Here is an 18,027-nt window from a genome sequence, read left to right on the forward strand (position 1 = left end):
TTGCAATCTAAAATTAGTAGGTACTTGAGATATAAATCTTAATATCCTATCTATATTAGTATTAGTTCTCAGACAAATGACCTCCCCTCTTAAGTTATAACAATAGGGCACTCAGAAAACCACTTGGGATATTTTAATAGGAATTTCAACCAATAATTGCAAGAAATATAAACATCGGAAAGAAGTCGGCCCTAAGGACTTTTACGGTGCTCAAATCTCGAATGCTACATGGACTAAAAATGGGAAAATAATCGTAGGCAAAACCCTCGCGACAAATGAACATCGGGAGCTCGAGAGGTCATTAAAACGAGGCTCGATCTAAAAATGGGGGGAGGGTTAGGGCGCGGGCGGTGGAGGGAGGGGGGGGGCAGACTTTTGAGAACCCTGTAATTGGACCAGGGAGGGTCTCGAATCCTATTCGGAGCAGCGGAGGCGGAAAGACGGCTCAACCGACTATAATTAACAACAAATATGGGTGAATCGATTTTTGCTACGTGCACAGTCCGCCCATTAGGTTACTCTGTGGGGCGAGCTTTCGCGGTAACAATAAACCCTTAAATATTAACGTTAAAAACACGTTTTTGTGGGAAATACTGGCTCGTTTAGCAAGTGCCGCGGTAATGGCCCGTTGTTTTCGTTTACAATGTTGTCGGGTTAAGCGAGAGGGGTTTTTTTATATTATTTTTTTCTTTTATTTTCTTTTCCTTGTTTACGTAATTGTGTATTTTGTGAGCAAACCGAGGGTAGACGGTAATCGACGTAATTTCAATGAGGCGACGTTGTGCCTCGCTACGGCATTACGAGTGCTTTGTGTACGACAATAAAAAAGGTAATTTGAAAAGTAAACTAATTTCGCGTGAATGTAATAAGCATTCCAGTAGCAAAGCAAATGAACGATATCGAACTATGCATTACCAAGAAACGTATACCAATAAAACGTTACAGACAATTGACTTTACGATAATTTCACTGTTCTACATATCCAGTCACCTTATGTTATTAAATGAATATTCATCCCAAGTAAATCTCAAGTTTTTAACACAACTGTAAAACAAATCATTGCCTTCTGTGTTTCAGAATCCTTTTTAGAAATTGGAATGGTCATTATAAAAACAGGCAATAAAGATAGATCTATAACATAACCATAAACAAAGGTACAGAACCACAGACAAAATGGCCCAAAACCTATTAGATATCTATTAGACCGCACACTGAGTTAGGGGCGTGAAATAATCGTACAAAAAAGGACATTGACAAGGGAATCGCGTCACCGCATTATGTTAATAGGGCCCAGATATGACAACATCCACATAATCCGCTTTGTTCGAAGAATGGGTCGCATTAGGACGCGAGTCTCCTGAGACTTTTTCCTTTGATTTCATTCGTGACGAATATTAACTTAGTATCATCATATTTCAGGCATTAAACTATATATAGTATATTATATGAAAAACAAAAATGACGAAGAGATAAAGGATACTAATTCATTGTAGTAGATCTTACACTTATCATGTATTCGTCTGCAATAAGCTTGAATGAAATTTGATTTAAAACAAAATCTTTATTGATATGTAAGAAGGTAAAATTACACATAAATATGTATATCTACTAAAGCACTTAATTATTTAGGTATTATTAAAAGTATTCAACAAAATATTTCGTAACAATTACAAACATTGAGATGAATTGAGATTGATGCCTTTGAAGCATATAATTAAGACAAATTAATGAGATTGTTTCCGCGTATTGTCGAGGAACATACAAAAAGAAGTTGGCGGAACGTTTAAGTTATCAACTCCGGCAAAAAGCTTTAATAAAAAACAACTAAGCATCAAACGGTTATCATAACTCACCTGTCAAGAAAACAAACATAATATTAAAGTGTTTAAACGCTCAGATAAGTCATAATGACAGGTTATCTTGCGCTCCCCGCGCGCACGCGATGTCGGGAGGCGTCAAATAGCTCGTTAACTGCCCCTCGCAAACACAAAATATTACATAACTTAATCCCCACTTATAATAGATTTAACCTGCCATAAAATCATATTCTTCTCTGCGGGCAAATAAGCGGGGTCGGTATTTACAACAAATTGACTACACCGCACAATGGATTTAGAGAGGTTATAATAGTTAGTCATAATTCATGTTTTTTTTTATTCAACAGTACGGATGATCGAGGGGCAATGTATGGGGTAAGCTTGTAAATTGGATTTAATATTTTCATTTATAGCAACACTTGTGTGAAATTGAACGCTCGCTTAAGGGTTATTTCGCGTATTAAGGATAGGGTTAATCCGTTACTCTCAAGTGGGTAATGATGGGGGGTCGTTATTGTATCAATAGTTTGTTTTATTGTTGGATTAGTTTTTATCAAGTTTATTTTTAATGATGATTAATAACTTAAGATGCAAAGTTTGAAACTAGTCAAACATTTATGGGTTATAATAATTTTAAAAAGGTTGTCTTAGCTAAGTCTTTGTATTAACAATTTATCCTTGTTGGAGTGTGGAATACATGATGTTTTTTTCATCAAGAGTCAGGTTGGTGCGAAGCTAAGAGGTACCCTATCTACAACAATAAACTTGATATTGTTAAGACTAAATTAACTTAAGTTAGCATAATGATTGTATGTGACTCAGAAGTTAAAGTGAATAATTATAACACAACATATACTTTACAAGTTGCATATTGATGGTATCTATTAACATCAACAAGATATTTCCCTGATTAGAATCGACACTAGAATGTTCATAGTACATAGGTTAGTTTCCAGAACTTTCCACTTAGGTATTTAATATATATTATTCACAACTTCTTAACGGTTCCAAGTATAAAAGGTAATTGATGCAATTAAAACTTTCGATCAAATAGAATGACAATGTCAAGTTTACTGTGGTCCCTAGCACGAATATTTGTGACAATTACTATCGTATTTTCATCGTCAATTATAATAAAATTATTATGAGATTTTTGAGGTACTTTACGCTCAAATTGTGTCGTTTACGATACGATCGCGTAACAATAAATATTCGTGCTAAGCCCATTATATTTACAAATAAACTAAAATATAAAAGAGCGATAATTACACTACCTCTCGATTTACCGTCAAGTTTAAGACGAATAAATCGTATAAAATTAGTAAATAAAAACACTTATATGATAACTAAATCAAGTTAAGTCCACTATAACACATCGAATAACAACGATATAAGACTTTCGAAAAACTTTGTATCTGGTGTAGAAATGGGAGGTTGGGGTGTTACGAGGTCAGGTGGGGAATGGGGGATGGGGAAGTAGGATCGAGCGGGGACTTTCTAGGCAATTACCATGTGCAGCGGGTGTACACCTCGTGCGAACTTATTCAGATTCCGCGAGGCCGGAACGGAGATATAGCGACTGCATTGTGTTACGTCGTTTGTCGTCTACTTGACTGCGGCTTGCGTTACGTTTGAATGACTTCAATATTAAAATAATAATTGCGATTCGCCTCATGAGTATAAAAATAAAACATGTTTTTATTGGTATTTCAATTACGTATGCACCGTTTTTATTGCGACAACAATGAAAAGATTCTGAAGCTATTTTGTTTTGAGTAAAATTTGTGGTTAATAATCCTTGGTAAGGTAATTCGATGCCACAAAAAGTTAACATATTCAAAAAAAAAAAAAGACAATATTAAAGTATCATAGGTAAAAAATAAACATATAAAAGTATAAACATTCGAGCTGAACAACTGCGACGCATTAACAAAAAAAATACACACACAAAACATAAGGAGATTTCATAGGGATGCGACTGTATTCACGCTCTCAGAACTCGACGTATCAAAGTACGGGAAAACACAATTTTTCTTAATTTCGCAAAACGACTTTTCCCGTCTACTGTACGCACAATGAGATCTCGCACAAAGCCCTCTGAAGGGAGCCGACTGCTATGACGCTTTTAAAAGTATTACTGCTCTCCCCCCGCGCACCCCGTCTCTGCGATGCCACGACACCCCAACCCTTGCAGGGCCTGATTATTTATACGCGAATATAGCATTATCGAAGGGCGAAAAACCTAAACTCCAAAAACTTTATGCTCAGAAGTGCTAAAATCAGTAGGTGATATAACTAGCCGTCGCGTCGCCCGCGACTCTGTCCGCGCGGCATTAATAAAACTTAATAAGTAGCCTACGTGTTCCGTATCCGTTAAGCCGTTCCGGAGATACCTACAAACAAACATTCATACATCCATCAATCGCATTTTTAATATTAGTAAGATGGGGAGAAAAACTACCTTTTTTTACTACAGATTTCAGCATGATCAAGAGTGACAGTAGTAGCACTATATCTGCCACAGATATACAAAAACAATTTATTTTATTATATATTTGTACTTTACACTTTACTCCGTGGGCTGTAGTCATAGTGAAGACTGACGTCATATTTCCCAAAAAATTTAAAAGTAATTTTTAGGATAGTATATAACAATAGTATAAGTTATTTATAACAAAAATTTAAAAAAAAGTTTTTTTTAAATCATTAAAATGTATAAAAGCTTAATCAGATGACAACCTAGTTACAACGCTAGCGTCATCTAGCGTAACTTAAAAGCTTTTAGTTGAATGACTTGTTCGATGACTGAACAGAGTGTAGAAAAGTAACAAATTGCCATGACCAAACTCCCAGTATACTAATGCTACATACAACTAGCTATTTACATTAGAAAGATTCTTGCTTAATATAATTACGTGAAATATCTCACATAGATATACTTTAAATAATTACTTTTAAAAGATAAATAATCGATCACTTACAGTAACCAACACAAAAATCCAGAGCATTTCATACTACTTAAAGACTACGCAAAACAAAACAAGCTATCTCTCGCATCAATTCAGTACATATCTTAGTTAGTGAGGTGTTAATTATTCGTTATAATAATGAGTCCGAATAAGTTGGAACAATGCACAATTAGACTAGATAGGAATCGTCGACGCCGTCGTACCTTCTGTCCCTAAACGTGCCGGCAAACAGCCTTTAATAATATTCGTACTTCCGAATCGGTGCCTTGATGTGTTGTGCAAGTTTATATACTGTAGCTTTTCAATTCTTTATTCGCAAAGAGACCATCCTAGCGTTTATATTTACTTTAATTTATGTGTTTTGAGTGACTATCGCTACATACATAAATACGTCAGAAAAGTAGCAGAAATGCGATTTACTTTAAAACTAATTTCGGACATTTAAGAACTTTTGAAGTAATAGTAAGCACATTGTATTAGTGTGTTACTGCATTATTTTAATAAAAAAGAAAACAACTGTGTGAAATCAATTGTTAATTACGACATTCAAGCTTAAACGAATTAGCTTTAGTAAGTACATTTCAAATGCCCGCTTAAACTTACATTTTGCGATACAACATGACGCTATTGTTCAAAGAGGTTCGGTTCAAGGGCTAGCGGTGCCGGGGAATGTGGCCTAGCTTCCGCCACCAACGCCGGCGAAGGCCCCCGTCATTGCGAGCGGAATAATCATTAGACCGACTTGAAAAGATTAGCTCAGTTACAGATGACGCGCACTAAGTCGATTGTGATTCTCGGAATGTTGAAGTGAATGGAAATACATTTACCGCGTGGGTTTATAAAAGGTTTTTGCTATTCACGAGACGATTAAGCATATGTTAAGTATGAATAACAATTCAATGTAATACATTTACTTATTGGTATATTGTAGATGAGGTTACTTAACATTGCAATGCAGTTTAAAATCGATTTTCAATTTAATATGCATCTTTATCACGATATCTTCATTTACTACGTACTCAAATAGTATATTCGTGTTATGAAGTTAATCAATATGTGTGTAATGTGTAACAAACATTCAAAATATGGTGCAATAAAAACCCACAATTAATTTAAAGACAACTCTTTCAGTAGCATCATATCAAAGTTGCTATTTATGAAACAAAAATTCCGCTGATTACGCCTCGCCCGCGGCTGACAAAACAGCAACGGATAAAAAAAGAAATCTCCTAAAACGTCATTACGGTGCCGGGCCGGGCGGGGGCCGGTGTCCCCGAGATATATCTGCCATAGAGAATACTTTAAGCGGAAACCCCACACGCATCAAGACTCCCAACAATAGGGTATCTCTCGCAATCGCGAGTAATAAAGGCAGCGAGCGCCCACATTAAAATCTTATCCCTTTCTTAAATAAAAAATTCACGAAAAAATAAGAGAGGAAATCTCCCCTATATTATTCAGTGGAAAGCGCTCCCCTTCCCAGGAGCGCAGTTACAGTCCAAATCCGGATAGCGCCCGCGAAGAAAGCTCAAAGAAATTCTAACTTTACCTTCTACTGTACAAAGTTACAAATGGTGTGCGCGTGTTTCGATATTAACAATGTGAAATAGCCTATATTGTGGTAGGGGTAGGGTTCATTTTAGCGCATATCGTACGAGATCGGTATTATAGGAAACGGAGCTTAGCCGTTAGTATAGTATTTGAAAATGAGATGCAGCGTGGAAGGTAGGGGGAGTCCCCCCTCGGGCCGGAGGGTAGCGGATCGGGTAGTGGGTGGGGTAGCGGGCCTCTCGAAATTCGAATTACCGGGGCGTGTGTAATGATTTTCCCGGACGGAATTATGGCCGGTATCGGAGACGAATTGGAGACGGGAATTGAACGCTCTTTTTAAGGGTGCGCTGCAGCTCCCGCTGGAGATCGATGAGGACTCTACGTATTTCCTGAGCGACGCTAATTACCTCGATGGCTAAATATTGATTCTTTGTACTCGACATTGCTTTCTTTACTGCATTTATTATTTAGAATTTTTGTGACAATCAAGAAAATAAAAATTTTCGGATAACGTACAACGTAGAAGGTTTATAGAGACCGAATATAATTCTTTTACTTATATACCAATAGATTTTTCTAGAAAAAAATATTTCGTGTTTAAATTTCTAAAGCTGTTTCCAAAGCCAGTGTCAGTGGTAGGGGAAGTCTTAGTGCCTAGAGCCGTGACGTCCTGACTATCAGACCCACGATACTACGAGGCTGGGTACATCGCCCATATCGTAGCAAAGATAAACCGTTACACGTACGCTGGGTACACCCGACTGCGGGTATCACGAACATACGTGATAGTGATGAGGCGTGATGATACGTTCACTCACATCGGCGCTTTTGAATGCGCAATAAACTGTGTAGAGATTGAAATAAATTAATTTAAAAAAATTATAAAAATAACATTCAGAAAGTAATTTAATTTAATAAAAATGTGTAGTAAAAAGGCTTAATGATGTTTTATTATATTACTCATTTATCTTACAATCGTTTATGCTACTTTGTGTTGGAAGTTTTCATAACTTATACAATATGATATGATCTTGAACGTTTTCTTCCACTTACAAGTTGGAAAATTATAAAAAATACTATTTACCTATTACTTAATAAAATGTCTAAATAAAATCAACAATGTCACGAACAGACAAAGTGCGCAAAGTTCAATGACCTTTACCGGATTAGGCTGTGCACACACAGACCGAATAAACTACTTTATAGTCAAGTTTAGATGTAATCCGCAGCACCCTTGACACGGAGCCTGACTTTGTCACAGCGTCTGTTTACTTCATTAGCTACCTTTGATACCGGGATATCTATTGTTTGAAAATCGATCTAACATCTGTACCGTGCTATGACTTATAAATCTAATATTAGTTATGATTAACTCAACGTGAAACTGAACTAATCTGTATGTTTTACGTTAAGTATATTTTTTAATCTTAAAGTTTACTTAAGTAAAAATTAATTTCTAATTTAAAAATAAAAAAATTGTAAAAGCTATTTTACCATGATGTACAAAAATATCAGATAATAAAAGCTAACTCGAACACAATGATTAAAACATTTTCTTAGCGTTACGAGATCGCGGTCATTTTTTTGAAAAGAAATAAAGCATTCGATGGCCGGGTCCCGCGGCGGAGCCAAAAGCAAGCGACCCCGAAATTGCCGTCCGCATTCACCCAGACAAAAGCTCTAAAACACACCCCGCGAGCAAAAAGAAAAGCGTTTTCATCCCATCCCCTCCTTCGAATTTCCCGCCCCAGAGCGGGGGCGGCGACCGTAGGGGTGGCTCCGCACAACAGAGACCAAACTTAGAGCCGCGTAGAAAAGAATGAGACGGCCGTATGTCCACCTGTTGCTGCGAAACTTTTATATTTTCGCCGCAGGTTCTTTTTCGTTTCTTACTTCTTTCTAAGGATTTGAATGGCGAGCATCGTGCATGCGTACTCGCTTGCTCCGCGTTAGGTATCGAACGGTTATGGGGCCTGACGTAGTTCGATTTTCTAACTTCAATTTCTTTTCCGTCTACCCCATTTGCATTTTATGTGGTCGACTATACTTTTGTGACTCGTAAAATTATATTTTATCGATGTAGTCGCCTGGAGTATTGAGGGCACTTTAATATGTCGATACTAATAAGAAACGCTATTTAATGCTTACGTCCGCGTATAAAAATATAAACTTTACAGCTCACTAATGGCTACTAAATTTATACGAAATATTCATTCATTATGTGGACTCGATTTGAAATAGCCTCAGCGCCGTAAAAGATAGAAGTGCGGCATCTTAGCCGTGGATATGAATTCGTAACGAAAAACTTGCGTTTCTACGTTTCCATTTATTTTTATTGTTTATTAATGAATGTTTGCTGATTTAAATAATAGTAAAAAATAAACTTAAAATTTACATCATTTAATATTAAACATTAAGTAGCATTTAAATTTTAAATCCATAAAAATTGTAATAAAATTTCGTATATACTCAGACCATCAATATCTTTAATATTATGATTTATTGATGCTCTAATTTTTTTAAATCACATTAATAAATCCTTACATTTTATAGCCTCATCACTTCGAATACTTAAGATTTGTCATCTACATTATTACGGAAACACTCACCAGTTTTAAGACACAATTTCACCACAGCCTAATATTTTTATAGAATATGTTTAAACACCACTGAAATATATCAAAATGCATATTTTGCATCATTGTTTTTTTTAACAAAATTTCTGACAAAGAGACAACAAATAAAATTACATTTAGATATAAAACATGGTCATAAGATATATGTATAGGGTAATTTCTCGTCCGTATGCAGGATGAAGACAAAAATAAAAACTGTTTGGGTAACCGTTTCCGGCTGGTCCCGGGTTCGAAGACGCGCACGTGGCGAGGTTATTACTAAGAAATAATCAAATAAAAATAGCGTATACGATTAATACACTATGAAATATCCTTTTACGTTTATATATTTTGACGCAAGCTGATCGTAAATACAGAATTGTTATTATACTTATTACTTCCGGACACTAAGTCTAGTTGTCGATGTTTTAGAAAATATTATATTCTCGGTTATTGTCATGGGTATAAAACTGAATGTTTGAATAGTTGGATGTTAGAAGGTATCTCCAGAACGGCTGCATTGATCTCGCTGACATTTGGCATAGATGTAAAACATAGCCTGGAAAAACACATAAACGAGCGTCAGCTATTAATATAAATACGAAGTTTGGATAGATGAATGCTTGTTATTATCCCGTCCAAAGGACCTCGCAAGCTCAACCCAAGTTATTTTTTATAATATTTACATATTCATTGAAAGCTAATACAACTAGTGAAGGATTTGTGACGGTTGTGAAGTATCGACGCATAATCGTCGTGTTGCACGTTCGGACATCGCAGATAATTGCGATTAGATAAAAATATCTTGAGTGTTCGATATGAAGAGTTAGAAATAGCTTTAAAATATGATTTATTTGTCGTTTTTATATACATAACAAAACATTTGCATTTTCTTAGTTCTGCAAAAATTTTTTCTGGAACTTTATACTTTTGATAGCTTAGATAAAAAATGTGAGATACTTTATATTATTTCATCTGAATAACCATAATGAAATTCGAAACACACTTTAGAATTATGGAAAATATCCAAAGAATTACCTTTAATCCAATTTAATCAGCTTTTACAGTACTACATTTGTATTCTTAGATATAACTAGAACTTACCATAGAGACTGGAAGAGGATGAGCCCCACCGTTGGGATAAGGGTACGGAGTTACGAGGTATCCCATGTTGAAGCTTGCCGGATGATGTTCGAATTTACCTGTTACGAAATATAAATTCATTGTTAATTTAATTAACTCACAAAAAACACTTTAATTTTAACATAATAAATACAAACAAAATAAACATTTTAAAATTTTAAATTCAAACGAAATAAACTAATGTAACTCTTTCTTATTTTAAGATAAATTCGGAACATCGGAAACATCGGAAAAAAATTGAAAAAAGTTATGGCGAGTGAAATTTTAACTCGCTTATTTCACTATTTTTTTTAAATATATCATTTCTCACGTACAGAATATTGTGTGTTACCCTCTTTGTAATTGGGTAAAAATTTATTGATGTCTCTTATTTATAAGTCAATAAGAGGGATGGCAACATATTTTTTATACCGGTAAGAGTAACAATAGAAAGAGGCAATTGTATCCATCTAACAAACTGAACGATTCAAATAAAATTTCGTACAACTGTGTTTTATATAGTAAAAGTATTGGATATCGTTCAGCGTTACTGGAGTGTTAAATATTAACGTTTTTCACGAACATTATACGCGTTTGTAAATAAATTAGAAACAAGCGTGTGCAATGTGTTGTAATTTCTTTAGCAAACAACTTGAATAACTTTTTAATTTACAAACCAATTTCGAATTTACAAACAAAATTACAACATTTCCAAATTGATTTTCAACTAACCGTTGGTTTCTCAGACTTAAATCTCTGTATAAAACATATCGTCATCAAAATAGAGATAGCAATGTTTTAAACGGAGATTTGAGTCTCAGAAACTCACGGTAACTCACGTAACGAAAGTGTTATATAAATTTCACGTTCCTGGGTAAATTTATACTGAATGCATAGAAATACAGTCACGTAAGTAAATGAGTACAGTGCTAACCACGTCGGTAAAGTGTGGGGGCTTCTGACGGGGAAATTATACCGAGACGAGGACTCATTTAGAGTAATTGTCGACGACTGTACTCGACGATAGTCCGCCTCGGTGAGTTGGTAAAGGACGCATTGTCTTTAATTTCGCCGACTTGAATATTATTATTGGACATTTTTAACAATTTTTATTAACCCCGTTATATATTGTTTTGTTGATTAGAAACGCGCATATTACTGTGAGTTTTCACTGACGAAAAACCTTTACAAAACAAACTGTAATCTCTGTCATCGTCTTTAAATAACCTTTATTTAAGAAACAAAAAAACCCGACTTATTAAAGCTAATGGATGACATAAAAATAAATACTTATTTTTAATAATAATCTTTAAAAATAAATATAAATGCGTATACCAAATTATCTCAATAGCAAAAGAAACATAAAAGTTGAAAAAAATATGACTATAATGTTATGAAACAGATACATAACAATTAGGTCACAAACTTGCTCATTGTTGAATAATAAAATTCATGTAATTTGTTTTACAGTAATTATAACTTCTTATTTAGACCCTTATTCTCTTCATATATCTTTCTATTTAGCTACATAAATAAAAGTGGAGAGCGCTATGCCTTTACAATTTGTCAGCAGCGATTCAATTGCTGGCGTAGTATTACTATAATGAGTCCCCCCGGCTTCGCTTATCTAACACTAATGGCGTCTGCTTTTATTTCATTTATTACACAAGAGCTCTCGTGATGAATGAGCGGAGAATTTAATATTTCATGTACAGCGTACATGTTACATTATTAAATATTATTAATATCAATTTATTTATAACTTATCCAAATATTGGCTAAGTATTTGGCCAAAATGTGATATGGCTTTTGATAAATAGAGTTGTATAATATATCTAATAAATTCAACAAATCTTTTTTTGATTTGAACGTGTTGTTGTATAATTTTCTAGAATAGTCACGTAAAGGGTATTTGGTGTGCATTAGATACTGTATTCAAGAGACTGATTTTTATTGTGATAGTCGGAACAGGCTTCATTTCATTTATTTGTTTTTAATGTTCATATTATTATTATTATTTTTTATAACATAAGGTGGCAAACGAGCAAAAGGCCACCTGGATTCGCTGCAATAGCGAGGCGACCGTTGCCTATAGACATCCGCAAATGCAAATGCGTTGCCTAACTTTAATCAACGGAGAAGAGGACGCACAGTAAGAGGATATTTCTCCTTTCTATGCGTCCCCTCTTCCGCCAAATCCACTTCCCCTTCCCATCCTTTCCTAATAATAAAAGGGTGGGAAGGGAAAGAGGACTAAAATTAGGCCTCCGGTACCACACTCATCAGACGAAACGCGGAATTGCTTCCACTTCACGCCTGTCTTCGGTGTGATCATGGTATTGCACCGGTCGACCCGACCAATTCATGCACCTAACAAATATTGTTGTTGCGGGATCTACTACTGTTATGTTAAATTAATTATTATTGACTAACTATTTAACTAAGAAGCTATTGAATACAATATATTTGAATACGACACTCAAAAACATTTATCATAAAGATAAAAACTTTATTGTATTGATTTAGATATGATAAAAGATAATTAATTATATATCTAGTGGTTATTTCCCAGAAAGAGGGCAACACTTGATGTGCGAACTGACATGTTAATAAAATATTGATAAGAAATCTAGCCTTGAGATTCTGAACCACTTAATAAATGCATTTTTTACTGAATCATCATATATAAAAGCATAATTATGACAGAACTGCTGATTACTTTCGGTTCATGAAAAGTACGCCTGTTTAAACTCTTAGGAATGTGTGCGGCGTATAAAATGTTGTAAATTGCTTATTTGTGGGTATCTAGTAGTGCTATTTAGTATTAAACTAGTTGGTATAGACTTTTGCTGAATTTTAGATTCATAATACATCAAGGGAAATGCTTCTAATAGTAACAGTAGTAAAAGTTCAAACAAGGGGCAATATTACGAACAAATCGGTCACACGAGGCCTCATCCAAATAAAATCGTACACAATAATTCAATAAGATCGAGCGTAGTCGTTCTCGGAATCTATGCCGCGGTAGGTCTGAAACCTAAACAAATATTGACCGGGTCCGGACCGCGCCGTGTAATATGTATTAAACACAATCGTACACACGTTTTTCTGTGTGTACACACGAGTGTACAGTGAAAGTCACACCACACTACGTCGATTAGGGAACTGGCTACCGGTTTTTTTCTTCTTCTTTGATAAAAGTTAGATAAGTACCTACATCTCATTAGAATCAACAACACAAATTGATTATTATTAAGATACTAGTGGTACGACTACGTCCGCGCGGAGCTAATAAAGAACTTAATAGCCTGTGTGTTCTTCCACGCTATGTTCAACATCTATGCCAAATTTCAGCGAGATCCATGCAACCATTCTTGAGATACCTTCTAACAAACATCCATCCATCCATCCGTCTAAAGATTAGCATCTATATATATTAGGTCCTTACATATGAAATTGGCGTTTTGTATGGGAGGAACAAAAAGTCGAATATTTTTTAATATAATATATTTAATTAATCAAAGTATGAACCATTATTTTCTATGCACTTTTGCCATCTCATAGGTAGTTCATTGATCCCTTTACTAAAAAAACCAGTCGGACGGGAATCAATAAAATCTTTGAAGGCGATTTGGACTGCCCCATCGGAGTTGAATTTTTTCCCTTGCAAGAAGTTATCCAAATTTCGAAAAAAATGGTAATCTGTTGGAGCAAGGTCCGGGGAGTACGGAGGATGTCTTAGACTTTCCAATTGAAGCTCTTCTAATTTAGTAGCCGTCTGTTGCACAGTGTGTGGTCTAGCGTTGTCGTGAAGCAGCAGTGGTGTGGAGCGATTGACCAGCCACGGTTGTTTAGCCGCTAGCTTTTCCATTATGGTTTGCAATTGCTGACAATAGACATCAGCCGTAATAGTCTGGCCAGATTTGAGAAAAATGTAATGAACAATACCGGCACTAGTCCACCAAACGCTTACAAGTAACTTTTTTGGGGTTAATTTTCGCTTGGGGCAGGATTTGGCTGGCTGGCCAGGATCCAACCATTGCGCTGAGCGCTTCCGATTATCGTAAAGAACCCATTTTTCATCACAGGTAATGATTCGGTTTAAAATACCTTCATTATTGTGCCGGTTTAGTAATGTAACGCAACAGTCGACGCGCGTTTGCCGGTTTGCTTCAGTCAATTCGTGAGGTACCCACCTTTCAAGCTTTTTAATCTTCCCAATTTGCTTCAAGTGAATTAAAACAGTTTTATCACTAACATCGCAGCCTGCAGCTAACTCGGACGTGGTTTGCGATGGATCCGCTTCCACAATAGCCTTCAACTCTTCATTATCAACTTGAGTCTCAGGCCGTCCACGGGGCTTGTTCTGCAGATCGAAATTTCCAGAACGAAAACGTTGGAACCAAAAACGAACTGTGTTTTCTTTTGCAACACGACCGCCATACACATCATTCACCCTTCGAGTCGTTTCCGCAGCACTAGTGCCACGGCGGAACTCGTACTCGTAAATAATGCGATATTTTAAGTTTTCCATTTTGTAAAATGAGTGACGCAAACAAAAAAAAACAGAAGAAAAAAACAAATGAATGACGGTCATCGAACCACAAATACATGAGTCTATAGCTGTATAAATTTGAATTTGGAATTCCTTACCAAAGAGGAGAAATTCGTGATTAAAGTGGCCAGTACGAAAAACGCCAATTTCATATGTAAGGACCTAATATAAAAGAAAGTCGTGTTAGTTACACTATTTATAACTCAAGAACGGCTGAATCAATTTGACTGAAAATTGGTGGGCAGGTAGCTTAGAACCAGGAAACGGACATAGGATAATTTTTACCCCGTTTTCTATTTTTTATTCCGCGCGGACGGAGTCGCGGGTAAAAGCTAGTTTATAATATTAGTAAGATACATAAAATGTTGTAAAATCGTAACAAATATGCCAATGTACAACGATACATTTTCCTTGGTACGTCACGTACGCGAAAAGGTGAGCCAAGAGATGCAACATTAAGTACGATAGATAAGCATCTTATCTGACGCATCAAGCACGTATTGTAGTCAGGGGTGGACATGTTCCGGGAACGTGTATAACTATTATAATATTCAAACTTTACAGAGGCTCGGGGTTTGCAGCGAACACATAGCTACGCAAGCCAGCACTCCGCAGATATAATAGAATTGTTGTACTTGTTTGAATTGTACTATACGTACATGATTGTTAGGTGAAACTTTATTTAACTTGAAATTCGCATAATACGTGTGCGAAATTTTAGTTCAGTATTAAGGTGAAAATACGTTGCTCTTTAGCAATCTTGAGAGACCAACTGAAACGCTATATTGTTACCTTTGTTTTAAAGGAAAGTGACATTGTTTACTATTTAATTTTCGGTTTACAAGTTACATATTAACGGATAGAAAATCTTGTGTTAGTTGTAGGTACTGAGAAACTCTTATCTGACATCCCTCTTTGTCATAACAAAGCAATTTCAGACTGTTATAGACTTTGTTTAGTATGATGGTCTAATATAAAAAAATGTCCCAATGGTAAATATTTCCAAACATGTCGCGTGTTATAAAATTTTATTGCGCATTAAAGCAAAAGGTATAAATTCATTGAATCGTTTTAATAAATAAACTGAGTGGCAACATTGAAAAGGACTTTAGATAAAGCGTTATAAAACTACCTGGGCGGGCGGGGTTCGAACCGGGGTCCGGACATGGACTTGCGTATATGTTTGCGGTCGCATAAAATTACGTATTTTTTTGCGGTTTGTTGTCGGGAATTATTATTTGTATAGTGAATAATGATAAAAATCGATACCATGAAATAATATTAGTTTAGTGGTTATCGCAAATAAAATACACAACTATTTTTTTTAGTCACTCTATTTCCTTAGTTTCTAAACAAATTTATATTAAACAATTTTGGATTCATTTAAAATTAATCATTATAATTGTCACCCGCGACTCCATCCGCCCGGAACTAAAAAATGTTATAACGCCTATGTGTTCTTCCAGACCATATTATACATCTGTGCCAAATTTCATAAAGATCCGTTGAGCCTTTCCGGAGATACCTTCAAACAAACCATCCATCCATCTAAACATTCGCATTTATAATTTTAGCAAGATAAATATCACCTAACCTTTTTTTCAACAGTCGCGTAAAAAAGATGGCTACCACTTACTAACGTGAATCACCATATGGACATTACGAAAACTAAATTCACATGAGACATTCTTTTTTATTTTTTAAATATGTTGTCTTATAATATAAATAATGATGATTAATACTAATAAAATGAAAGAGTTGTGGTAGGACCGTGCAAAATGCAAATCTCTAGATACGGTTGTTATCTCATTAATGCAAGAAATCCTGTACATTTTCTCGTCACATTGTAAGAGAATACACATGCTATATCATTGTTAATATGAAACTATATGTCATGGATATGTAGGTACATACATAAAATCGAGTCATGTCTAAATAAGCTATTAACCTATTAGAAGATGTACCTAACCTAATTAGAAGGTACTTTCAGAACGGCTGCATGGATCTGGATGATATTTGGTATATTTAAGAAAATGTCTGGAATAACACACAGCCTACTTACTAAGTTTTATTTTAACCGCGACCGAAGTCGCAGACAAAAGTACATACTATACAAAAATTAAGCGTCAACAATTTATTTTAACACCGTGTTTAGTTAGTTTACCCCACAGAAACAGTACATCATGAACATAAGGAAATCTCAGAAACTTTTCCTCCATACTATGAAATTCTCACAACGAAACTGCACTTATATAAATCAAGAGACATTATGACTGCCTTGTATGAGATTACTATAATTTAAACATAAAAAAAGGAGTAAGGCTTTTTAGAACTGCAGTGATTGATGACCCGCAGAGCTCCAAACACTTGTCAGGTACACCCTGCGAAGCAATTACCATCTTTATCGCCTACAAAAACCACCGTCCGCCCGCCGGAACCTGTCTGACTCCTATACGTATACTTTATATCGCTATAAAGGTTCCGTGAGAAAATATTAGGTATTATATTGTGAATATTACAAATAAAGAAATAAAAAAAAATCGCTTGTCTTTTGAATGGTTAAGAACTATTGCTTTTTTTGCAAGATTCAAAGACAACTCACTATTTACTTTACTAAATATACATTATCTATCAATACTTTTTTAATTCTCTAACTCTTGGTTTCTGAGACCAAAACCTCTGTATAAAACATATAGTCATCCCTGTCGTTATCTTTCACAAAACAGAGATAACTATAAGTTTTAAACGGATATTTTGGTCTCAGAAACCTACAGTTAGTCTTATAATTTTAATAGTTAAAGTAAGTTAAATATATATCTAGGCTAGTGTTCAATAAATTCATAATTATTTGACATTAACGAATGAGCAAACTAATGTAACAAAGAAACAAGATTGAGTAGTAGATTGATTTAATTATAAATTGATATGAAATCCTAAAATTTATTACGAGTATAATGAATAAGTCAGCAATGGCTGTAAGTGGAAGCGATTTAAAATATTTAGTAAAAAGGTATATACGCGATTTCAATTAGTAGTTTATAGGTATTCCGTAAACATTTTAGGTAATACATTGCGTTTTATGTATAGAAAAGACAAACATTAATTGATACAAAAGCAATAATAACAATAAATTAATATGAAATTTCACTTGAATTTTTATCCACATCAGTACATATTATATCAAGACAGTTAACGTTTTACAGCGAAGGAGAGTTCATGGTCAAGAAAAAGGACAGACAGCAAATTTATTAGATAGATTGATATCTCAAGTAATTCATTATAGCAAAACTTTTTCATCGTACTTAATTATAAATATAACGTTGTAAAAACTGTATTAATACAAAAAATTTCTTCAACATTTTATTCTTAAATTCAATTTGTTTTGACTACATTCACAC

General features: G+C 34.9%; 1 protein-coding gene across 5 annotated transcripts in view; it reads right to left on the reverse strand.

Annotated features, from left to right (window-relative positions):
- The window catches only part of LOC106719867 (protein pangolin, isoforms A/H/I/S), a 134,040-nt gene that overhangs the window by 49,335 nt on the left and 66,678 nt on the right, over window positions 1–18,027 (reverse strand). For all 5 annotated transcript variants that reach the window (XM_045683777.1, XM_045683776.1, XM_045683780.1 and 2 more), the window contains exon 4: window positions 10,057–10,154. In XM_045683777.1, coding sequence (XP_045539733.1) covers window positions 10,057–10,154 — 98 coding nt within the window. The remainder of the gene's footprint in view (window positions 1–10,056; window positions 10,155–18,027) is intronic.

The sequence above is a fragment of the Papilio machaon genome, chromosome 23 (assembly GCF_912999745.1).
Source record: "Papilio machaon chromosome 23, ilPapMach1.1, whole genome shotgun sequence".
NCBI classification, from domain to species: Eukaryota; Metazoa; Arthropoda; class Insecta; order Lepidoptera; family Papilionidae; genus Papilio; species Papilio machaon.